At 44.8% G+C, this 26,198-nt stretch overlaps 1 protein-coding gene across 1 annotated transcript; it reads right to left on the bottom strand.

Moving 5' to 3' along the window:
- Nucleotides 1-9,956: 9,956 nt before the first annotated feature.
- On the bottom strand, nucleotides 9,957-24,363 carry nol10 (nucleolar protein 10; the record flags this gene model as incomplete). Its single annotated transcript, XM_079232244.1, has 20 exons — nucleotides 9,957-10,755; nucleotides 11,595-11,697; nucleotides 12,301-12,611; nucleotides 13,187-13,363; nucleotides 13,796-13,888; nucleotides 14,054-14,152; nucleotides 14,361-14,440; nucleotides 16,668-16,794; nucleotides 19,533-19,585; nucleotides 20,740-20,806; nucleotides 21,485-21,563; nucleotides 21,709-21,794; nucleotides 22,491-22,551; nucleotides 22,685-22,750; nucleotides 22,860-22,996; nucleotides 23,209-23,246; nucleotides 23,332-23,409; nucleotides 23,517-23,615; nucleotides 23,707-23,752; nucleotides 24,298-24,363. 20 exons carry the CDS (start codon nucleotides 24,361-24,363, stop codon nucleotides 10,507-10,509), a joined length of 2,115 nt encoding a protein of 704 aa, XP_079088370.1. The 3' UTR covers nucleotides 9,957-10,506.
- Nucleotides 24,364-26,198: the final 1,835 nt, after the last annotated feature.

Below are 26,198 nucleotides of genomic sequence, written 5' to 3'. Positions count from 1 at the left end.
CGCTCCAAGTACAGGCATGTACCAAACGTTTGAGATGTCACTTGATGGTAAAAGTACCAAAATATATACAAATACCAAAACAGTAGAATTAGTCAAATACAATGCTAACTTATGGCAGTAATAAACAGCATAAATGTTAGATACACTTTTCTTCTTTCCTTCAAACATAGGGACCACTCCAAAACATAGAACAACTTTGCATTTCTAACATTTCAGTCTCAACACTCCTCATCTGTGCATTAGATCCACTCTATTTCTCATGGTATGCTACAACACATTGCTGGTTTGCATTCAAACACAGGAACACATTGCATTTCTGACATTTCCATCTCGACACACCCCTTGGACACAGGTTGCACCTCCCAAGCTTGTCACAGTAAAGAGGCCAATGTCCACAGTTGTCGTAACGCACATCTGGTTGTGGTTGTGAGGGTCTTGGGGTGTAGCGTTTCTTCTGAGGTGGTGGAGAGCAGGTCGAGGGTTGGCCAACTTTGGGTGCTGGCTTGTTGACCCTCATCAAACTGTGGGCAACTGCCAGGCGGAATCTTTTGAGAGGCCTTGGTTCACCTTATACTATAAGGTGTACCATTGTGTCTGTATAAGGTGTACCAGCATGTCTGGTATAAGTGTACAGACACAATGGTACACCTTATACTATAAGGTGTACCATTGTGTCTGTATAAGGTGTACCAGCATGTCTGGTATAAGTGGCAAAAAACTGCGTGGCCTTGCACCGTAAAAAGATTTAGCATCCATCTATTGTTTGTAAACCAATAGATTTAGCATCCATCTATTGTTTGTAAACCAATAGATTTAGCATCCATCTATTGTTTGTAAACCAGAAAGGAAAACACTGTTAAAAACCATGTGCTGTTATAATCCTAGTAATACATTATTATACCAAAATGTCAATTGGTTTCCATTCAATGAGTCATTTTATTACTTATACGTACTTATTTGAGATATTTACCATATTTACTTTTTACAAAAACATTTTTATGAAAACATTAACGAAAACAATATATTGTTAAAATATTTCATCAAATATTGAATGGAATACCATTACATATAGATTAACAGCAGTGAATATTCACATCTATTGTTTTTTTAATTAAAAGAATTACATATATTATCTTAGAATCACTACGTTTACCATAAAATGATAAATCAACCGTTCGGTCACAATTCTTTGACAGGAAAAAATCCTACTTATGAAATCATTTTAGCATATATAAGATGAAATGACATTAACAACAATGAATAATCAGATGTGTTTTATTTCAAAGCAAATACAGACTTTTATTTAGCTACATTAGCTTAACTCGCTTCCTTTATTATGAACTGACAATTAAACTGTTTGGTAGAGCACATTTTTAGGAAATTATTTTACCCTTATTTGTTGTTTTTTTTGGCATCAAGTTACATCATTCTGTTCTGTAAGACCTCAAGTGCTGTAATATGTCGAATAAATCTACTTACCTTTGAGATTTTCACCAAATGAAAATTTGTCTTACTAACTTCCTGTGAAGAGGCAAGCTAAGAAGGCCTACGACACAGTGACATCTAGTAGATTTTTTTACAATAAGATACCTCAACCAAGTGGTAGAGATAGCTCAATCAGGTTAAGTTATGGGCAATACATTTTTCAATAAGATATAGTAACTCAAAATGTGCTCTACCAAAATGTCGAGCAGGCAGTTAAAGAGGTATACTGAGAATGCTATGCAGGGTTTTAAAAAAGAGAGTAAAAGAAGGTTTCTCATGGAGTTTTTATTCCTAAACATAAAGATGTTTTTTTCACCCAGAGGCCTCAAATTCCTGTCCCCCAGACATCCCCCCACTTACTGCACAGTCTAATCGGTCCAAAGGTTGCCCTCAAAGACATTTGATTCGCAGGCAGACATTACCAAATGGAGGAAAAATAAGAATTTGGTTAGTGTGACCCCAACAGCATGTGGAAATGTTGCACAAGCATGGGTTCCATGGCACCAGCGTCCAAACCTTAAGGCTGCACGAGGACCGCGTATCTGCGGGCACAGCTTAATATCTTTTCCAGGTCTCCAGGCCACAATCAAGATGGCAATCAATTCTTCGCACGGCGGGGTTTCCATTCAAACATTCTGCAGGGTGGGTGAATGAAGTCATGTTTTCCGAGCAGTTTAATTGTAAAAAAAATAAAATAAGTAAAAAGCGCAGCCCTTTTTTAATGCACCGTTCAGAAAGTTCAAGGGAGGTTAAGCGGGAACATCGTGCGATGACATCATCCGCCATCAGTTTCACACGTCGCAGCTTTCCCCCCCTTGTAGTCCCCTGCCCCGATCAGAGCGTGGTTCTGGCAGGCCACACGTCCTATGCAGACCCCATGCCGGGCGGTCAGGAAGTGGGCCCCACACTTGGGATAATTCATTTTCAACGGATGTTTATCAGGCTCGTTCTGAAATCACAAGATCCCAAAACACATCTTACATAGAATCCCCCCCACCCCCGAGTTAGATTGTTTCTCTGGACTGCAGTCACTTCCCCTTTTGTTGAACCGCTTTCTGTCTCGCTTCCACCAAAATGTTCGCATTTCTCCCTCTCTCCCTCTGCTCCCCTTGCAATGTCTGCGTCTCAATCTCTGTGTGGTCTTTCTGTTATCGCTACTGTGCACCATTGTGCCCCCCTTCCCCCACGCCTCCAAGGCCTCGCAAAGGACAAGGATGAGGATTGTTATTGGCCACCCACTAGATACAATGCAGTGTTACGGGCCGCTGGTCACGTGCACTGCTGCATCTGGCTTTGTGGTCTTCTCCACTTCTTGGTTCACACACACACACACACACAGACATATACATATATATATATATATATATATATATATATATATATACCTGAGCATTTTCTGCTGGTCCAGAAAGCTGCTTATGACACCGGAGGCCTTAGTGTTTCTCTTTGTGGCTCCAGGCCCGTCGTCCAGGCAGATGGAGTCCGCGGCGTTCCTCTACTCCTCTGACTCCGGTCAGTGTGACTTTGGTGGTCAGAGCCCCCGACAGCGTGTTGACACACAGATAGCCTCATGAACTTAAAGCTGCGATGACGCCATAGACTCCACCGAGCTGTGGAGAGGTAAAACTGTATAGCACCACACAGCCGCTGATCCAAGACCAGCCACAGTCCACATAACAGAGTGCATTGTTGTCAATGGCAAGAACCATGCAAACGTTCCTGCACGTTATCAAAGAATTAGAGTTATGAAATTAATATAACAGAGTGCTGCAGGAATGAGTCCTGGAAAGTCAGCATCCCGTCATCTGGAAGTCAATGTTTTTTGGTTAGATGTCTGAATTAAGGTTGGTGTTTAACACAGGCTTAAGGGATTTTAAAGATTTGTTCTTAAAATATATCACTAAATACTTGCTAACAAGTGGCTAAATGAGACAAAGCAAACAAGAACGAGGCAACCTTCTGTGACAAAGAACTTCTGGGGAAAGAACAGAGGTAAATGTCAGATTCTCCATTTTCATAAAATACACAGGTAATATGCGGCTTGTAATTTGAGTGTTCGAAAAGGTGACGCACACCAGAGGGTTGTGATGCGGTGCCACTGGAAGTAGACTCCAGACGTAGGAAAATGTTTCACTCTTTCTTTCCGGTGACGGTTCGGCCTCCTTCAACATCAACAAGATTGCTGAGTGTGCAACACTCTCTCCCCCCCCTTACTTTCATGGCTCGTCCTTTAAGTCGTGCTGTAGTGTCTGGCATGTTACCGCAGTAGCTTAAAAAAAGAAAAGAAAAGCAAATTGAAGGTTCGGTCTTGTGGGTCTCTGCTGACTGACTGGGCTCATCCACAGTCAGTTCATCCACAGGGCTGATGTCTGTGACGTCCGACTGTCTCGTCTCGGTCATCTATTTTTACATGCATGTGCTCACTCTCTGGGCCACACACACACACACACACATAAATTGAGGAATGTAATCTTGATGTTTTTTATTAAAGGCCCTGTTTGCACTTTTTACTGCATAATAATGAATGGTTCACCACCAGCAATAGAGGAAGCAACCCTGCCTTTCCTTTGTCCTTTTTGAACAGTGGTCACTGTGACCACAAGACAGTGAAAGCTCAAATTTAGTATATAGTAGCACAAGTAAAAAAATAAAACATGTGTGCATATGTGGAAGGTGTTACTTCTTCTTTTCAAAGTTCACGTCCCAAGCAGCGCTTCCAAGCCCGTTAACACACAGAGGCCCAGACCGGATCCTGGGCTTTCTTTAAGAGGGGCCAGTTCAATCAACTTTAACTTTTAAAGTCCCGGTGAAACGGAAGTCAGAGGTTCAGATGAGTGAGTGAGTGAGTGAGTGAGTGGCAAAACAGTCGTCTATAGCTCCATATCACACTAAACTAAGCCCGCCCATTTTAATGTGGCCCAAACTAAGGCGACGGAATCAACAACGCTACAACGCAACAATGCTAACTCCTTTAAATGTGTACCATTCATTGTGGTGTTGATTAAAAAGCAGATCAATTAGTAAACTCTTGATTTAGGATTTATCAAAGGGACCTCACACCATCAGACAACACAGGCATTCTGCAACCACTCGGAGACAGTGGAGAACTTCCAGGAGCTTGAAGAATGTCGGTTTGCCACGAGGAGACAAAAGATCAGAGTGCTTCCCGGTCCCCATTCCGTGTCCTTGAGGAAAGCATTGTCGTGGCGTGAGACAGCTGGAGACATTACATTTTTTTATTTGAGTTTCATCTAATTGACACAAACCTTTGTACAGACAGCCCTTCTCCCAGTTTAGGTTATCCTGGGACTTTTTTTTCTACAGCGCCACCATGAAATTTTCGTTTCAACAACTATTGCATGGATCGTCAATTGAATTTGGGTACAAACACCAATGCCCCGCTCCGGATGAATTAACTAAGCAAATGTGTCATGAGTCCAATATGATATATCCATCGGATGGATTCCTGCATACAGGCAGAAATTAAAGCTCGGTCAGCCTCTTCGGGCGTGTTTAGACTAGACTGGGATGTTTTCAGGACTGCTACCAACAGTCTGGATGAGTACAAGGAGGCTGTGACTTCAGCTTCTGTGAGGACAGCTGTGTCCCGAGGACGGCAGGCTCTAGTTCACAGCTAAACCCAGACTGCTATGGCTGCAAAGGGAACAGGCATTTATGTTTAAAGAGTCAAAATACAGGTTCAGCGATGCGGTGAGAGACCGTACTCTGAGAAACTGGAACACCAGCTCTCTTCAAAGGACTCTGCTTCTGTCTGGCGAGGCCTCAGGCAGATCACCAACTACAAGCCTAAAGCCCCACCCCATGAATAACCTAGACTTCCTATCTGACAGGAAGCAGCACGTGAAGCTTGGGAAATGTGTCTCAGTCTCTCAGACCATCAGCTCCGGTTCTCTCCCCTCTGCTCTTCTCCCTGTACAACACCTCCAGTCAGTCAGTCAAGCTCTTGAAGTTTACAGATGACCCCGCCCTCATTGGACTCATCTCTGGTGGGGATGAGTCTGCCTACAGGTGGGAGACAGACATCTGGTGACCTGCAGACAAGTTCCTGCCCTCCACGACGTGTTTCTGATTCTAAAATACTAATAGAATTCATATATTTTGAGCTCACAATGCCACCTTGTTTCCCAGTTTTTTTCGTCTCTTGCGACTTGAATGTCAGAGTTTTTTCTCGCAAATTCACGACTTTATAATTAGAGTTATATTTTATCTTGAGTTGGTTGTGAATGCATCCAGCTGGAGGGATCACATTTTCCACTTCCCCTCTCCTGCGGAGCACATGAATCTGAATTGAATTTGTGACTCCTTGTTGCATAACGTTGCATTTCAATTGGGATTTTTGTGTGTGAAATGATTGCATAATGGTGTCATATCAGCGTCCATAGACACACATATGACACAAGCATATGAGCTGCTTATCACCTCCACCAACGAGGTCATGTTTTCAGTTCAATGTGTTGGTTTGATAGTCTGTTAGGATTACAGAGAAACTACTGGCCCGATGTTCATGAAACCTGGTGGTAGGGCGAAGCATGGGCCGAGGAAGAAGCCATCACATTTTGGAGTGTATCCGAATCCCAGGGAGCGGACACATGCATTGTTATTATCTGCTTACGGAGACGACCTTGGCGGAGGTCTGCACTCTCTGAGAGTTTTTAAAAATGTCACGGTGATACCGTTGAGATATGGTGCAGCGCCAATGTGTGTTGTGTCGTTGCGTGTCTCACTCTTCTAAACCTGGCATCCCTCTGCTTTTTGTTTTCAGGTGCCGCTCGCACTTCTGGGTCATTTGCAATCAGTGCAATCGGAAACAAAATGATTACAAAGAACGTCCTTTTACGTACGGTGATTTAAAAACAGAAGCTTTCATCAACAGGAATAGCGCAATGATAAAAGCTCTTACATTTTGTGGTAATATTGTAGGGTTGACAATTTTCTTTCACAAAATAGTTGCACAATTCGATTTTAAATAAATAGTGTGGATTTAATAACTCATTGTAAAACACTAGAATAGGTATATTCAGAAAAGTCCATCACATCATCATTACGATATCCCACATCGAGGAGAGTTTCTAGATATCACAACATTGACATAATATTGGTATATTGCTCAGCCCGAGTTGTTCTAATGACATTTTTGACGCCACTTGCCCGCTTGTCAGCTCTGTTCCTGGAGTGATGAGAGGAGAGTTGTTTAATCTGGCTCGCTGCTGACTCATCATTTGTTCTTCTTTCAAGGTTGAGTTTCCCAGAGTTGGTTCGCTCCGGATCATCTTTTCACTAGGCCATCTTTTGTGCTTCCCTGGGTTGGCCCGACGCTCGGTGAGCCGGCTGCGTCAGCACATTTCACTCCTACTTTGATCCTTTGGCACGGACCAAGGAGAAGGCTCACCGCTTCACATCGAAGGCGTCCCGGTCGGGCCGGGAACTCATATTACTGTTGATTGACTAAAAAGGTGCTTTTATACCAAGTAAGCAAGCTTGGACATTCACGACATAAGAGAAAAAAGAACATGATAGGCTGTTATAGACTCAATACATTAAAGTAATCAAAGTTGCACATTGTTCACAGCAGTCTCAATTTAGCAACAATGTATGGACTCAAACCATATTAAAGTTGAGCAGGTTTACCATGTGCAAGAGCCATTTTGCCACGTTTGATTTATGTTGGACTTCCCACCACTTCAACTGAGTCGGCCCTATATAATCAGGAGTGGCATTAGGGTCAGGTGTCGCTCGTTTTGGGAAGCGAACAGTTTTTGGACCGTTTTACGTGACAGTACTGTAACAGAGTAAGGCAAATGTTTATGGTTTATTTTACGATTTGAAAATACGGACCTAAGTTCTGCCGATGAGGTTATGATTTATGTTTTGCAAAGAATAAAGATGATGGACGTTACAACTGGACATTGTCATTAATGAAGTGTGTCAGGAATAATTACCAAGCGAGCAGCCAAGTAGTGCCTTAGGGTTGAATAGGCAACGGGGGCACTACACCATGTTCACCACAATGTGGAAGTGGCAAACAAAACTGCAGTTCCTCAAATGGCCCCTTGAGTCAATCCCTGTAGACTATGTTGTCAGAGTTTTTTTAACAATAAAACAGCCTTGTAAGATAAAAAAGAAAGAAAAAAAAAGAGTACCGTAAAAGTCAGGTTACAAGCCGCTCCTACCTCCGGCCAGTGTGCTCGCTGTAGCAAGCTAGGAGCAGCGCAAGCTAGGAGCAGCGCAAGCTAGCTCCCTGCTGTTGCTGCTACTGCCCGCGTCCCCTCTGCCCAAGTTGGGTGTCGAGCCGGGGCTGGTCCCGCTACCTTCGGTGGTTGTCGGGGAGCTAGCGGAAGTTAGCGCATAACTAGCGGAGTGCTAGCTGGCTACAGCGGGGAGCTAACGGGGACACTGACCGAAGGTAGTAGCGGCTTGTAACCCGACTTTTACGGTAACCTATAAAGGGGATGCATTTTTATAGTTTAACTCTATATTACGGATTAAAGTGTTGCATATCTGAGGGCGTGGCCTCTTTGAGTGACATGTGGGTGTGGTCTCAGGTTGCTAGCTGCGTCACCAGGGCTCGCCTCAACTCCACTAATGATCCACATCTTTGCCCATTTTATAAAAAATTAGTTAGACTGTCGTCACTGTCTAGGGAATTATTTGTCCAAAAAACAAAACAATGTGCTGGTTACTCTGAAGAGACCTCACAATGACACTCCCCTAAATAAACCAATAAAACTTATTGTCAGTGTAACAGTGTCTTCTGTGGATTATTCAGCGCAACGGACACACTGCCAACACAAACCCTCCCTTCTGAGAAAAACAGGGAACACTAACATGACGGAACCACAAGATATGGTTGGATTCATTCACATTAAAAGGTCCCTGCGTTTTGCTTCTTGGGAATAAATATCTGAAACGCACTGCGAGTTGTCCCCACTGCGATCAAGCTCAGATTTGCAGGCAAGAGAATAAACGTGGCTTGATGAATTCCACGAGACAGAAGTCTCAAACCACTGGGGCATACGCAATGGTTACGCAATGGTTTGGCACACAGGGTAAAGTATATCCAGTAACACGTTCTAGCCTTCATGGAAAGGGCCCTTATTCTTTGTGTCAGCTTCGGTTGACCCACTTCCTGTGACCTGGTTGCCAGTTGTCATGGTGAAGCCACAGCATTGTGAAAGAGAAGGAAAGGAACCCAGATTAAGGAGCTATACACTTTGCTAAATGGTTTTTATTTGTTCTACAGTGGGACTGTCACTGGTGTCAAAACACCAAGCAGGGCACTAGGCTGGGGCTTTGTCGCCCGGCCTCAGTAACCGACTATCAAACTGAAGGTAATCGCTCAACAAATACCTGGATAATAAGCTTACTGTTCATCCTCCAAAGGCGTTGTACCAATTAAATTATGTTTTCTCGTATGACAGCAGCCTGAACCTGATCTAGTTAGCTGTATACGAAGTGACACGAATAAAAAGGTCATGTACAAAATTAAAAGGAATAGTTTTGACATTTTGGGGAAACCGCTTGCCGGTTTACGAGTTGTGGCTGAGAGTTCGTGTTTGCTGATTCCAACCTGACATCTGTACGGGTAATATGGAGCTGGGGACCGCAGTCTTTTAGCTTAACTCGGCACAAAGACTGGAAAACGGTTGAAGAGCTGCTTGCCGTTCATAGCTTGTTGACTAGCATTAGCACATCCACTAGCTAAAGTGAAGCGGACGACACGCTCGACCCATTCTGCGGAGATCTGAAGCTCCGCCCCCGCTGAGCTTGCTTTTTTAAAAGTTAAGTTCAGTTTAGATTAAACAAACGACAAACAATGTGTTAGTCAGTGAGCTTTAGAGTCAGGCTAGCTAGCTGTTTCCCTATTTCCAGCCTTTAAGCTAAGCTTGTCGGCTGCCAGCTTCAGCTTCCTATTTAACCTACAGACATGAGTGGTATCAATGTTCTTGCGTAACTCTCAGCAAGAAACAAGTGCATTGCACAAACCGTCGAGCTGTTCCTCTAAAAGGTTACAGCGCTGGAACCGTGTTCGTTTCCTGCAGCATTTGTTGTCCAACATGCTAATTTAATGGATTTCTCCTAAATGAGGCGTTGTTCACGCTGTCGCAAAATACAGACGGATGGGTCATGGTGCAAAAGCGTGGCGACATCAAATGAGCCCAGTGTTGGCATGCCGAGGGCTGAAACGCCCCGCCCTCCCATTTTAAAATGGGCCAATGGTGAGGCAGACGGGGTTCACGTCATCAGCACACTGGGGGATGGGAAGGACACTCAGGCAGTCCCTCGTTTTCCAAGAACTGCAGTTGTTGGCGGGGAAAAAGAGAGAGAAAAAAAAAAAAAAAAAAAGAGTTCCTCATTCACATTTTTCTCTTTCCCGTCTCTGACTTCCCCGGACACATGCAAGTAGTGAGCTGCTGCTCTAGTTCTGGCAATAAAAGCAAAAGGAGACGAGCAAGGTTTTGTACCAAATATAATATACTGTACTGAGTATGTTGGTTTAACAACCAACTGGTGTTGGTTTAACAATCTACAGTAATATCAGAGAGCATTAAAAATACTTTTTTTTTTGCACAAGCACACATTTATCTCCTCTCCCATTAACTGAAAGAGTAGACTCAAACTCCAGACGCCCGAGACAAGGCAGGTTATGTCAAGTCCTTTCAGCTCTTCATTCCTCCAACTCCGTCTGGGGCCGCCCCCGCTTTAAAAACAACAACTTGTCACGGTACTTTTGAATAATGGCATAAGCATTATAGGCACACAGGCAGCGACGTATGTAATCTGATTTTTAGGTGCTCTGAATTTGCAGAGAGCAGCTCAACACAGACCACCCAGGAGCAGCTTGTGTGTTCATCAAAGTCGGTCTCTGCCACTTTGTGCAGAATCTCCACTGTCTCTGGAGCATAAAGACCAGAACGCTTGGAAGGTGAGGTCATGAAAGCCGCTACAAAGCCTTGACGCGAGTCAGCAAGGCCTCTGTAGTCCTCTACTAAGCCGCCCATCTTAGTAGCGGCCTCTCCCTCCTCTCCCTCCTCTTCCTCCTCCTCCTCTGCCGCCGCCACCACCGCGTCCTCTCCCGCCACTGCCGCCTCGCCCTCTCCCGAAACCGCCGCCGCCACGTCCTCTCCCGAAACCGCCGCCGCCACGTCCTCTCCCGCGTTCGCTGCTCAGGTGTCCGGCCGAGCGCCTCAGCTTCCTCCTCTCCTCGTGGTGTTCCCATTCCGCCTGCTGCTGCTTCCTCTGCTGCTCAGACTACAAATGAGGACGGAATAAAGCAGGTTTCACACATATTGTCCCGCTGGGTGTCTCCACCGCCTAATAGTGAAACTTTTTGTAAAACAAAAGTGTGCATTAATGCTCTTTTCCATTTAGTCTGTATATGTTAGTAAGAAATCATTTATTTGTATGAAGTTGGCTGGTTGCGGTTGTTGACATCACTGTTAGTTGATCATGTTTAAATACTTTGGCTTGTTGTCATTCGTTACATGAAAGGCCTTCAGTTTGATCAGATTGTAGCTCTTCAATCATTCTGTACACAATGTGCAAAAGCTGCTTTTGGTTACTTTTACCCTTTTCACACCTACAATTGGGCAGATATGTGGATTTCTGTGACAATTAGGTTAGAGACTCCTTTCCCATGGTCAGTAGTATAGCACTACGTTTTTTTTAATCTGGTGCGCCATGTTCGAGGTCACGGCTACGCCAGCCGCCACCAGGGATGGTGAACACTGATACTATACGATTACTAATTCAGTCTCTCTTTAAACACTCTAAAGCAGAGTTGGGGATTGTTCTGCTGGCTTTGAGGAGACATTCTTAATTGTGTTTTTTTTTGTCTGTTCATACAATATAATAACTGCCCTGTTGACAAAAAGCCAGATATTAGTGTGTGTTCGTGAGGCTTTAGGTAACCTTTAAAAAAAAGACTGACGTTAAACCTCCTCCTCACCAGTCCGTCTGCAAAGCAGCTTGGAAAAGTGGCTGCACGAGTCGTGTTATAGTGGATACGCCTGTTGGGGGTGTATGTTTGTACTTCACTGCTTTAAACAACGGAGTGAGTCAGAGGACGGTGCGCCACGTGACCGGCTCACCTTTCCGAGGGTGAAGGTCAGCTGCTTGCTGCCGACCGCGTTGTCGGCCACGTTGCTGGTTCCCGAGTGCTCCTCCAGCTTCAGGCGGTCCTCCAAAGAAGCCCTGGATGCAAAAACACACAATCCTCAGACACAATGCAGTTATCATTGTACAGTTATTACAGTCTATTATTAAAGCAGGACTCATACACATTCTGACCAATGGATTTCCATGACTTTTCCATGACTTCAAACCAAATTTCCATAACCAAACATTTTGTGAAATCTGGGTGTAAACATGAAAAAGTGAGAGAATGTAGTATTTAAACTAACAATGAGGACACAAAGCATACAGTAAACCTTAAACGACACAAATGAATGAGACAATAGTTTGATTAAAAGAATAAACATTTATATATAGATGCCTGTATGTATGCCTGCTTATATTTTGAGCGTCTTTCTTTTAAAAGCATATTAATTATTTCAAACTCAGCGTAAATGAACGACATGAACACATGAATATAACACATTCACATGACTTTTGGGATTATTAATTTTTTTTCAAGGACTTTTCCAGACCTGGAAATAACCATTAAAAAAATTCCATGACTTTTCCAGATTTTCCATGACCGTAAGAATCCTGTTATAAGTATAATTCATATTTTTTTAGTTATGTTTGAAACCCCCCCCCCAACAGTTCCATTTGACACATATCCAAAACACATACTTTTGTAGTTTCTGCTTGCGGGCCATGTCGTTAAAGCTTCTGAACTCCTCCCCGGCTTTGATCTGATAATACTGAGGCCGGCTTGTCTTCGGGCCCTCGGCCATGTTTGAGGTTTCCTCTCCTCTGCTCTCCTCCGTCTCCAGCAGGACGGTGTTGCGGTCTCCTTCCTTCCTCTGCTGCCTCCGGCGGTCCCGGCCCTCCTCCCAGATCTGCCTCCGCTGCTCCCTCACCTCCTCCACCCAGCTCTTGTCGTCGTCCGAGCTCTCCTCCTCGGAGCTCGCTCGCCCCTCAAGCTCCTCTTCGTCGTCCGCCTGGATGAGGACGCCACAAAGCCAAAGTTAAGTTGTGTACGCGGCCTGAAGCGCTATCCTACGCCGAGTCTAGAGAACACAGCGTGAGAAACAGGTCCTGCAAGCTGATACCACACCTAGTCAGGGATCTAGTATTTATTAAGTGACATTACTCCCTTTTTAACCTACATTTTCTTTTAAATGGTGCAATTTGGTGCATTTTGACCATGATTGTTTAACTTGAGCAAAAGGCACCAAACTAAAAAAAAAATAATATTGACATTGAACCTTAATGAAGACCAAACGTTTACTTATTTTAACAATCCCAATACATTTAAAAAAGGAAAAATATATGAACCATAAATATCTGTACTTAAACTTATAATCTTATTCAACCAGAATCTACGTCGGTCTGTAAAGTGAAAACTCGTCACTCTCACATTAACAATCTTTAAGCAGCAAATCTTAGCCGTGATACAAATCTCGTTTAAGCTCCGACGTGCTGAGGTCAGCGCAACAAGCCAACGGTGCGCAATCTTTTCCGTTTGAGTTGGCCCACCGTCTGGAGGCGGGACTCTGCCGCTCGTGCGCCTTACCTTTTGGGAAGCGGCGACCTGCTGGGCCAGGAGACGCAGCTTCTTCTGCCTCTTCTCTCCCACCTTGGAGACGATGGGGTTGAGGAGGCGGAACTCCTCGCTCTGCTGGTCCACCTGGTAGTCGGGGTTTTCGAACATCACCTTGAAGCGGTCGTCTCCCAGGACGCTGGGGAGAGCCTGCGCGTGTGAAAGGTTGGGGGAGATGATCAGGGCCGGTGTTCTTTTCTTCCTCCAGCAGAGGAGGTGCAGAAAGAAACTATGGAACTTGATTTTAAATTACAAAAGCCTTTTGAGAGAGGGTGCAATTAAGTCCCGCCCACACCGTAGCGTAGAGGACAACAACAAAAATTGCTCTCAATTGACTTTGTATTGTGTGAAGGTGCCTGCTTGTCACATTCACTCCAAATCATGCTGTGCAGCAAGCATTCTGACCAGATTTGAACCCTATTCCTGTGAGTTGACAGCACGCCTTATAGCTCTCATAGCATGTATATATATCGGAAAGCTATGCAATGGTGTGTTTTCACACACTGTGTGCGTGTGTGTGTGTTCCACTCCAGTGGTTGTTGTCTTCAGAGTATGACACTCTGTTTTCCTCTGTTTTCCCACCTTGCCCTTCTTTTTCCGAGAAGCCAGCGCCGCCTCGTCGTCGCCCTGCTCCATCAGCTTGAGGGCCAGCTCCTTGTTCACCTTGGGCAGCTTCTGTCTCAGCCAAGACACAGAGCGGTGGATCACATGGGATTGTCGCAGACAGCATCAGGGAATTAATTAGCTCAAGAAATGCATGCCAATGTGTAAGGGAAACATTCTAATGACGCGAGTGGAACTAAATGCTTTACACCATGAGAGGATTGACGAGACGCTCACCTTGGCGGGCACCCTCTGGGTCCTGGACTCCTCGATCTTCTGGCGGATCTTATCCTTGCGATACTCTTCATATGCGAAAGGATTGGCCATGCTTTTGACCTGTTGTTGAAAAGAAACGTCAAATCTAAACAACACACCTCTTTGAGACCCTTTTACAACAGCTGTTGTCCGTTATATCACAACCAGGACAACTCAGCTAATTATTTGAAGGTGTGCTTAGAGAAAGGTAATATATATATATATATATATATATATATATATATATATATATATATATATATATATATATATATATATTTCTTTTTACCTTGTGATAAAGCCGGATGTCCATGAAATAGCCGTGCATGTAGGCTCTCAGGAGAGATGATCCCACCAGGTGAGACAAACCTGACACAAATGAGCAAAACATGCAGAAATCACAGTCTGGACTTGAATAAATAGATGAAGAATAATTCAGCCATTTATGAGAGAACATCGAATTCATCAAAAGAATTCTGCGCAGAGGAATCACGTCACCACTTTGGTGAAATTTCTCAACAACCATTGAATGGATTGCAATGACCTTTTTGAGCAAACATTCATGATCCCCAAAGGATGAATGCTACTGACATTTCCACCACCACCACGAGGTTACTGATGTTGACGGTGCCCAGAGGATGGATTTGAACGGGATTGTCTGGCCTTCACTCTGACGCCACAGCAGATCGGAGTTTGTACTCGGTTGGTGAAATATCTCAACACATCTCGACATGGGTTTGCACAAAACTCGGTTGAGTCCTTCATGGTTCCTTCATGATGAATCCTGCTGAATTGCGCGTGTTCCCCTCTGCTTTTCCCCGAGTGAGCCCTAATGCAAATGTTAGCATTTAGCTCAAAACACAGCTTTGCCAAAGTATACAGAGCCACTAGCTGTAGACTTGTTTTCAAGACTAACCAAAGAACAAAAAAAAACTATTTTGCGAGTCAATTCCATGTACGAGGGTGACAACCTGCGATTCAAATGCTCAGAGAACAACCTACTGCTCAAAGTCAGTAAACAAGTTTAAGAAAAAGGAGGTGAGGACAGGGGTGCCGTCTATAACAATGGAGCTGAGGGGGAGCAAGTTACCAGCTTCAAGTTAACAGCTTCAAGTTCCCAGCTTCAAGTTCCCAGCTTCAAGTTAACAGCTTCAAGTTCCCAGCTTCAAGTTCCCAGCTTCAAGTTAACAGCTTCAAGTTCCCAGCTTCAAGTTCCCAGCTTCAAGTTACCAGCTTCAAGTTAACAGCTTCAAGTTCCCAGCTTCAAGTTAACAGCTTCAAGTTCCCAGCTTCAAGTTAACAGCTTCAAGTTCCCAGCTTCAAGTTCCCAGCTTCAAGTTAACAGCTTCAAGTTCCCAGCTTCAAGTTCCCAGCTTCAAGTTACCAGCTTCAAGTTAACAGCTTCAAGTTCCCAGCTTCAAGTTAACAGCTTCAAGTTCCCAGCTTCAAGTTAACAGCTTCAAGTTCCCAGCTTCAAGTTACCAGCTTCAAGTTAACAGCTTCAAGTTCCCAGCTTCAAGTTCCCAGCTTCAAGTTAACAGCTTCAAGTTAACAGCTTCAAGTTAACAGCTTCAAGTTCCCAGCGAAAAAGCATCACAGACAACATCAAATGGCCTTCACACTCACGAGCAGATGCATTTCTTAAGGAAACATAAGGGAAACTTTAACAGAAGAACAAAAGAAAGCATCCCGACTGCTAACGTTACAAACATGGCATGGGAATGTGCATCGGCACAGGAGGGCTCTACATAATAATGCATCATTGGCTGAGCATCTGTGATGTTGGTGACGAGATGCCTCGGTTTTTTTTGTTGCCGTTATGCAACAAAAACGGGACGACGAACTGCATTTCATTGCACAACCCTGTTGCGAAATGACAATAAAAATATGGATAAAACACATGTGACCGTGAGAACCTCCACCCTGAGATTACTCGCGGCCAGGTGTGAATGGGAGCAGCGATGATTGTTTCGAGGAGGTATTTATGGCGTCAAAGCCTGAAACAAGCGGGATGGCCGGAGATGAGAGCGGACGCGGGGAACGTTGAGCAGGCGCTCTTCCCAGGACCCCGCGTCAGCGTGCCAGGCCCACGCCGCCTCCAGTGTTACATAACGGGGGCCACGTTACACGGCTTCTGTAAGTCAACACCGCCGCTCCCCTCCTCGCCTTTTAATCCGTCGCAGCCAACCACCTCTCTGCTTCTTGTCATTTGATCTTTTTACTGCTGAGCCTGCATTCCAATGTTCATTCAACCTCTCCAGTCTACGCTCCCCCGACCCCCTCCCCCTACACACACACACCGTTTCTTACCTCTCAATCATTCGCTAGGCCTCTAGTTAGGTAGTCTAGCCACCAGTGAAAACCTCAGGCGGCAAATTGGCTCAGACTGATTCATAGTTTGGGGTTGAACTCCCTCTTTATACATTGATCTCTTTCATCCTCTGTGCTTTCGAACTTAAAGAGTAAACCAGCCAAGTGGGGGTCGCTTGGTTCGGGGGAGATGTTCGACATGCAACTGTGGTTGCACAACTTTTGAGATTCGTTTCCACATGGGGGAAATGTTTGCGAGGAGAGAATTGAGGCAGCAGGGTCTCACCCAGATTTTCCAGGTCCTTCCGGGTCACAAACTTGTAGTCATCGTACACGGTGCTCTCTGGGCTCTCCTCCAGCTCCTCCGTCAAGTTGTCAAGGAAGGAGCACCACCGAGGTGCAGGACCCAGGGCCTAACACACACACACACACACACACACACACACACACACAAAGTTCAGATTTAGACTGTTGAGTAAGTACGAAACCTGTCATGCATTATTTTAAACCGAAATAGGACTGTCCATGCTCATGTTTCCATTGCAGTTAGAATTCACTGAGCTCTTCCTTCTCTTTTTACACAGAGCCGTAGAGTCGCACTGACGTGTAACCCCAAACTGGTACAGTGCCACTGAACCGGTTACCAACTGCAAAAGGTTAGTTAGGACCTCCCCAACATGTTGTAAGGCGCCGTTGCCAACTTTCCGAGCGACCTTCCCCAAGTCTTGGGCTGTGAATCCAATTGATTAGTGGAGGGGAAAATGCAGAAAGATTCCCTGGGATGAAAAAGTTGGCCCCGTGTTGTGCATTCCTAGGACATCTGTCTGAAGCCGTACTTGATAAAGCGATGCAGCAGCACTCGACTTTGGCCTACACTCAACTTTTCAAATGCGTCTTTTGTGATCGCATGTGTGCGCGTCCCAATTTGACCCTTTAATGGCTGATGGAATAGCGATCGCACATGAGAAGCGACTGTAAACCGGTGGATAAATATTATACTCTTTGGTATTTTTGCTGCCTGCTGTATTAATGGTCTTGTTTAACAGAAGCACAGCGGCTAACGAAGCTCCTACAAACTTTCATTTGGAAACGGCTAAATCAGCAAAAGGTTTCCTTCTCCTCTCTTCCTTTTGCTAAAGAGGTTTTGTGTCGCCATGAGCAGCGCTACCCAGGACAGGACACCTCGGCATGTGGTCCGGCTCATTGGATCCCAATGCAAGATCTGATCTGGGGGGCAGACTTGACAGTTAATGCCTCGTGGCATATGACGACTAAAGTCAACCTCATGTAGCTATGGTTTGTTTATTATCTAAAAAAAGATGTCACCCATTTCACGTTTTCAGCTTTTTGCCGACACAAGAAAGATGGGCTCGACTTCTCATTACAGCGCTGCATGCCCTGCATGTTGAATTTCATCCCATTTATTTCCTCCAATGGAGCCTGGAAGCTGTGCAGCATTATTTGCTCCACACTTAATATTCACAACTTGTCCGGCGGCGACAGAGCGCCTCGAGTGAAGGCATTAAACGAGTTTGCGACGATTCCCGGACAACGGACTTTTGTGCATTTTGATAAACGGCGACAACACTTTCAGTCGTCAAACAAGGAAACTGCTTGAAATGTCATCATTCGTCCCCTTCGTACTGGCTGGAAACAGATATCTGTAAGAAGTGATTACTGTGTGGGCGACTCGGGACACAATCCACGACCGTCGTTCGGTGCAAAAAAATGCATTCTAAAGTTCAGCTATTACGTTGCGTCAGGACGAAACCAGTGGTTATCTGAGTCACGGCAGTTGTTTTATGGGGTTCTTTGACTGAGATTGAGGACCGTGTCCTGGCAGCTAACCTGCATGCGACTGCCAGGAAAGTGTCCCTCCTTTGTGCCTCTCCAAGGAAACAGTTTCGGGGGAGAAGGACTGCTGAACTCGAGGCCTGGGCATTTTGTCCCTCATCCCGTACAGTCAGGTCCCTGTGAAGGGGGTCATCAGAGGACATGTGTAGGAGAAAGCACGCAATAGTGTGTGAGTGTGTGTGTGTGTGTGTGTGGGCTGTTTGTTTTTCCTTCCATTAATGTGGTTCTCACAAAGCTGCTGCATTCCCACAGAATCAGGCGCGACATGTATCCGTTGTACTAAGATAGACTTCAAAAAGGGCCTAAAATCAGCGTCTTGAAGACGGTTGCCTCCTGATTGACGCATCTTATCATCAAGGTTTTATCTTGTGTGTCTAGTTTACCACTCACGCTTTGACCTCCAACAGAGTAACAGTGTATGGAATTCTTCAGGAATCCATTCAATCCACGTGGACGATGACGCCGCATGGAGAACCACACTGAGGCCAAAGTCAACAGAATCCTGGTCATTCCTCAGTTTCGTTATTGCTGAGCCGAGAGCGGATAACAGCGGTGATAATGATCGGAGCCGTGCTAATTTTTCCAAGCAGTTCGCTTCCCGAGACCATGAACAGATCACATAACAAGTCTTCCTGAGGACAGGAGGTTCATGGCTAAATGAAAAACATGTGAACCCGTCTCTGCACTCAGACGGCCTTTCTCAGAAAATCTGATAAAAAGTTGTGGCGCACTGTTTTTTTTCCATTTGCTTCTATTTTTATGCTGTTACCGATTATCAGTTCAACACATAACAACAAGGACACTGTCCTCGGAAGTCTTTTTTTAGATTAGATATTCCTTTATTAGTCCCGCAGTGGGGACATGTGCAATTTTTTGTGTGACAATCAAAGCTCCTGGTGAGGTTTTCAAATGAAGCTACGAATGTTTGTCGTCATGTTTTACGTCATCGCCCCGAAAACGGAAGAAATCCCAAGCCCGGGCATGTATTCCAACAGCGACAGAGAGGCCGAAAGTTCAGCCAATCCGCGTTCGTCATGTCTGGAATGAACTCATTTACACAAAGCAGAAAGTCTAGTTTACTGTACACACGCGCACTAGAACAACAACAGTCGGATCGTATCAGAGTCACCGGACAGCAAGCGGTCAGCAGCTCGAGGTTCATGCAGCGGAGTGACTTAAACGCACACCGGATGTACAACGCTTCCATGAGCGATCAGGTGGTCATCACGGCTGATGTTTCCAGCATCCGCCTGGTAATCATGTCAACGTGACCACGTGTAAAGGCCTCTGCACTCACCGGGACGTAGAAGGTGTTCATCTTGGGATCCTCATTGGCGGTGAAGAGCATACCTGACGAGGAGACAGTGTGTGAGGATTAAAAAAAGGAGCTCATCTCTGGGGTAAACGCTGGATTTAGTTCCAGTATATGTGAACATTTGTATTGGGGCAAAGGTAAATTATAACGTTATGAAGTGTTCACATGTAATCTTTTAAATCTTGTTTTGGTGAGAAACTTGAATAAATCCAGTTGTTTTAAGATGTTTTCATAGCAACATAAATATACATTAATTATGAGCCGTTTACACTTTAATAATACATCAAAACTAATAATATATTTTTTCATCAATAAAAATACAATCTCTAATTTCCTTATTTGAAGTGTGTTTTTATGAAGAAATGACTATAACAAAAGTAAAAAGTTAACATTTTTGATAGTTTACCGACTTTGACGATAAAATAAATAAATAAATAAATAGACTGGAAACTTGTAGAGCATCTGCTATAATCATCAATGATGGAAAATTAGATAAAGGATCTCTAGAAGTTATATTTGCTCCCTTTTTCCTTTGTGCTGATCCGATCCGTGACCCTGATCTGAAACGTGAGGTCATTGGTCCGTTGCACCACTCGTGATTATGCGATTGAATAAATGAGACTTGGATTGTACGAGTTGTAAAAATATATTGTTAAACAATACTTTCACTTCAAATAAATCAAAGACTTTTCTCCACTTTTGATTTAGAGTTGAGCGTGGAGGCCGGGAACACACGTTTTCTGCAGTAAATCACAGTAATGCGAGTCAGTAACTGATGTACAAACTGAAACAATTGTGTTTGTGTGGTTGAAGAACCATTATTTAAAAGCAAATTAAAAAACGAAATCTTAGATTTAAAGAAAGACAATAACAATCTGACTGAGTCGGGACCAAACCGTGACTTCGCTGACTTCTATGTGAAAGTTCACAATCAGATCGCTGCTGGTGAAAACCCATTGGCATGCAGGGACACGGGACAAAGTCAAGGTGTTTGAACTCGGCTGTAAGACGGCGCCACCCAGAGGTCACATGCGGTTCTATCCCGCAACCAGATGTCATTCCTCTACTTTTTATTTTATTTAAGTTACTTTTCTATGGATCTCCTCTTGTTCTCTGCTTCGTCTGACACTTGCCTGCGTGGGACCAATGATCTCGATCCTATGTCAGGATCCCGTGTGGGAAGTCTCACCTGAGTTTGGGTAGATGCAGACATCGTTGATGTTGGTCTGAGGCTGTATGGAGGAGAAGGCCTTGCCCTGTGGTGAACAGACGGAAATAAATAACGGATTAGCGGAGTCAGAGGGAGTGCGGCACGGGCCGGGTCCTGTGAAGGCCGTTCACTGAATCTTACGGTGTCTTTGTTCCAGAGCTTTATGATCTTGGAGTCGGCGGACACCACCAGGTCCAGGTGATCGTGGAAGTTGAGCGATTTGATTGGCAGGCTGTAGAAGTGGTCTTTGACCAGCAGCGGCCGGCTGGAGCGCAGGTCATACATCAGCACCTTCAAGACACAGAAGCAGAGGGCGGAGGACGCGGGGGGGCTTCAGAATGTGTCCTAGACCCTCGTGCTGTCCCCGACTGTGCTCATTACATGTTAAGACTAGTAGTAACAGTGCAACCTGTAAATATAAATATGTTACATGTTGATGAAGTTGATGCCTGGATTTTGTGCCGTAGGGAGCGGCGGTGGAGCGCTGACATGGCTCCATTAATGCAAAAGAATTTGAAACCAGTGCAAAGTGTTAGAGGGAGGCGCAGTGATGTCAGCCAACTCTTTGTGAGCCGACTCAGCTCAGGAAGCAGAGGAGGAATCTCGCGCCGCGTGGGCAGCTGATAGTTCACAGTGGCAAGCGGACACAGAAGCCGAGGCCCAGTGTCATAGAGCGCTCTGACTGGAGTCCAGCTGCTGCGTGGGGATGCGTTTTCGGGCTCACCTGTCCGGTGCTGGTGCCGACCGCCATGGCGAGGGAGCCGTTGAACTTCAGCGCACTAATGGAGGGTAAGCTTTGCACTCTGTCGACGAGAAAAACAACCCAAGTGAGACACGAAGAGAGAAATGTGACACGATGGTAAACGCCGTTAGGAGGCTGAATCCGACCAGAGCTGGGTTTTACTGAAGTGTGCCATGTGGCCTCGTATGCATAGTCACGCTACGTACTCTGCTCCCTCGGCGAGGCTGCTCAGGGCGCAGTCCAGCACGCCCACTCGGTTCCGGACGCGAGGGTCCCAGCATTCGACCCGCCCCTGGTGGTCCAACGCAAAGACGTGTCAGACAGATGCTGGAAGGGTTGAGGACGAGTCGGGGCTTCAAACAGATTCTCTAAACTAGCTGGGATTCTTTTTGAGACCAATTTAAAAAAACGTCTCATGTTGGCAGCTCCTAGCGGGTTGAAAAGACCTGAACTCAAACAATTTCAAACAAGAAATGAAACAAAAGAAAGAGCTTTCCACAATATATATACATATATATATATATATATATATATTTATTAAAAGCCAATTTCCGAAAACATCTTACATAAAAATATGAAAACAGACATTTTAAAAACAGGTGAAATCAAGCCATTTCTGACTGAACAGTCGATGAAAGAGAAACTCTTCGTGGGATTTAAGCATTCATAGCACAAAGACACAACATGCTCCATAAATAAGTTTTCTAATATTTTACTGCAACAACATGTAATCCTTTTTATGGGGTTTTATTCTTATAAACACATCTAGTATTTTTGGTCGAGGTGGCTAACGATTGCTAGCTACTTTAAGCATCGATTTCAGACGCAGCGATGGAATGAACGAACTGGCATCAGAACAACTGTAAAAGTCTTAGTATATTCTAGAAAGCACGAAGTAATGAACGGTCACTCATACAGTCACACAGTCACACTTGTGTCTGCTAATAACTGGCGCCTCATTTCACACACAGCCTGCCATGGCACTTACCTCAGAGGTTCCTGTGGCAAACAAGTGATGGACGGGGTTGATGTCACACACATTGTTTTCCCTGAGAAGTCAAGAGAAAACAAGCACCAGTTAATGTCAGACTTAAGGCGGTGCCACAGTTTCACCCGTCTGAATCTGGAGTCAGCCATCATTGGGTCATCGCTACACATAAACAGCCACGTTGTCATACTTACGCAGCATCCGTCTGAAGGGAGTTGAGGAAGCGCCCCTGTTCCAGATTCAGTCTGAACACCTGAGAACTGAACATTAAAAACACAAAGAAAACATTAACTGTCGCCCTGCGAGCGCAGGATGAACCTGAAAAGATGCCAGAACGGCGAGGTCGCCTCCACGCAGTCACACGCTCACCTCGTGCCCACGAAATAGAGGTCGCAGGAGGGGTAGTGGTAAGAAAAGGCCCGGCCGAACTTGGGAATGCGCGTCTTGTAGTACTGTCCGTGCTGGGAGTGGAACTCCACGTAGCGGTTGGAGTGCAGAAACACCAACTGTGCGGACGCGGCGACAAAAACAGACGGGGAGATTTAAAGAAAGTGTCGCTGAAAGACAGCGAGGGGTTGATGGCGCCTGGACTTTTCCCCTGAAGTAAATGAAGTGTATTAAAAGCATAACCAGTTGTGCTATTCATAAATCGACTGCCCAGGACATGAGGAAGCGCCGTGTCAAGTGTCAACATAAAAACAAAACAATTGTGCCTCACCTTAGAGTAGTCATCAGACAGGATGTCGAAAGCCACAACTTTGAGAGAGAGAGAGAAAAGACAACTTAGCAACGTAGACACACACGACACAAACACAACAGGCAGGTGAGTCTACCGGCTTACCGTCCGAATCCAGACAGCGCTCAAACTTCAGGGACAGGTGGTAGGTGTCGTAGCAGCGGATCCTGGGCTTGTAGGTGCCTGAGAAATTAATGGAATGATCATGGCGGCCTGTTTTTTTCGACAAACGCCATCCTCACATTGAAGGCAGATTTGCTGGAACGCTTGTCCTGTGGTTTTTGTCTCACCTGCTGCCAGGATGAACTGACCGTCCCTGGACACTTTGATGGAGGTGCACACCGTGGGCATCTCAAAGTCCTGGATGAGCTCGATCCTGCGCTGGATGTCTGGAGGAGAAGAAGAAATGTCTGATTAATGACGTTCATTTCGAAGACGGTTACCCAGTCTGAGGTGCTGAAATTGAAGGGGTCAACTCACCGACATCGCTCTTTTGCAACTGTCTCTTCTTCCGATCTGACAGCCACTGCGGAGAAGAGAGAAGAGGTGATGGGATTTAAAGCACTACTTAGTTACAGCGGTACTTTCATCACTCACCTCTGCTAGGAATATTTTAAACTAAGTCAACTAACACCTATGGTGCACAGTGAAGGCTGGACTGAGGAGACCGAGGTCGTGTGTATGGCACGTTGTTGAACAGACCTTCACGTTTCACTAGGAAGCGTCAGGGCTACTGGTGTCACGGCTAGCTGCGTTAGCGAGCTAGCTCGCCTCAAGGCAAGCAGTGAGCTTTCTGAGACCATGAGACGTGACCGGTGTTACGGTTTAATAAGCGACCGTGTTAACTGGTGACTTTTATCCGAACGCGTCCGTTGTTGTCGTAGTTAGACAGAAAATAGGAAGAAAACACGTAGCTGCTCTCGTAAATGCCGCATTATTTAATGTGTATATGATATATTACGGCTGTCGTAACTACGACAACAACGGACGCGTTCGGATGAAAGTCGCCAGTTAACACGGTCGCTTATTAAACCGTAACACCGGCGGCCAGGAGCCGGCCGCTGCTCTTACCTCCGGAAGAGACTTCCCGTGGCTCAAGTTGTAGATCTTCACGTCGTTCACGCTGGATATCTGCATGGCGGACAGTGGGCAAGGCTCTGGTCACAAGCAACACAGAGACCGCACGCCGGCTGAACTGCTCCGTATCCACGTTGTTACCTCGGAGTAAAAACAGGAAGTGAATGTGAGTTCCCCGAAACAGGTCCGTGTAGAAACCACAGTGCCTGAACATGAGTCCCCCACTCTCCCCCGAATAGGATATACTGTATACATAAATATATGTAATCATAAATACATATTTATAATAGGCCTATTGTGTGTTGACAGTATTTACTTTGTTTAAGTTTACTACATTTGTTGAAGTTGCTGAAATATAGAAACTGAACGCTGTTGGGCCAATTTAAAATCCACTGTATTTTCAGTCTTTACATCGCCCACCTCAACACATTATTACTTGATCAGATTAGGAGCTTTGATCCATATATATGGTCTATATATTTTTTTTAAATCTTAAACTATATATCATCTTCAGTCACCCCCCTGTGCTGAACCAATATATTGAAAGTGTAATGCAGGCCAAAGCCGGACACACAGTCAGATTGTACTACTTAGTCATCCATTGAGGAAATGTAAATCTGCATTAATGGACACACTGAATACAATTTTATCGTGAAAACGTATGTGCACTTTTCCTTAAAAATAAATATTCACAGTCCATACATAGCCTTTATTTGTTATTATTTTTAAATTATCATTATTTTTTATCATAAAAAATGGAGGCTCTGCCTCATATTTAGCTGTTGCCATTGTGAATCGTGATATCAGATCTCCATTGATAATGGCTTTTTTAATTCACCACGCATGACAGTTCCATGTTTAAATGCTAAACAATATATTTTTTAAAGAAATGCAGAGTGACAGCACAGTTTCAAAGTGACGGCCAACACATTCTGGTAACGTCTACTCAGATCACCTGGAGTGATGCAACAGCTTCTCATGATTGTCTGCTTTGGGTCACAGTCTCTTTGGTGCCAAACGCCTGCTCTTGTGGGGAAGATTTTGACTGGGAAGCACTGGGAGCCATGACGGACGTATGGTTGGTCTCTGTCCCTCTGGACAAGACCAGTTCAACCAGTGTGGAGAAACTCAAGCGCACCCTTACCAAAACCAACTTGGCCACCTGCTTCAAGTTCTCCATTCCAGATCTCAAGGTGAGGCTGTGTGTCGTCTGTCCCAGTGAAAACCCCTGAGGCAGCCGGATCAACGACACAGATCAAATATGTACGCAGGGACTGGATGGGGAAGGGTATATTCATAGATAGATAGATATACTTTATTCATCCCCAAGGGGACATTTGTTTGTCGTAGCAGTTTACAGACACAAAAATTAAAATAACAGGGATGAGTGTATTAATTTAGGAAAATTAAATTTAAACAATAGAGAAAGTGTAAAAATGCAAAGTTTGTGTATGTATATGAAGTGTATATAAACATAAACATGTACAGTGAGTAACAGACAACAAAAGTAGTGCAAGGGCTATTGATGTTGATTAATTAATCTACAGAGGGTCTGGCCAGAGGCGACTTATTGTAAAGTCTTATTGCTGTGAGAGCAGCAGGGTGATAAACAAAGAGCAGGAGGAGTTGTATGTGTGTGTGTGTGATTTCTGTGTTCAGACCGGTGCAGTACAGTGCGCTTGAGGAGGATGATGGTGTTTGTTGTCCTTCTCTGGTGAAGGGATAAAGGCTCAGGTTGCTCTCTCCAACATTCACCTCGGCTGCCAGGAATCTTAAAGGAGACATATCAGGCTGTCTTTGCAGGTTCCCGCTTGGGTTTTGGGTTTCCACTAGAAGCTGTTTACATGCTTTAATGTAAAAAAAAACAGGTCATTTTTTGCACACTGTCCGTCTGA

This window comes from Taurulus bubalis (assembly GCF_910589615.1).
Source record: "Taurulus bubalis genome assembly, chromosome: 1".
NCBI classification, from domain to species: Eukaryota; Metazoa; Chordata; class Actinopteri; order Perciformes; family Cottidae; genus Taurulus; species Taurulus bubalis.
The sequence above is the reverse complement of the archived record's forward strand: the minus strand, read 5'-3'. Positions and strand labels throughout refer to the sequence as shown.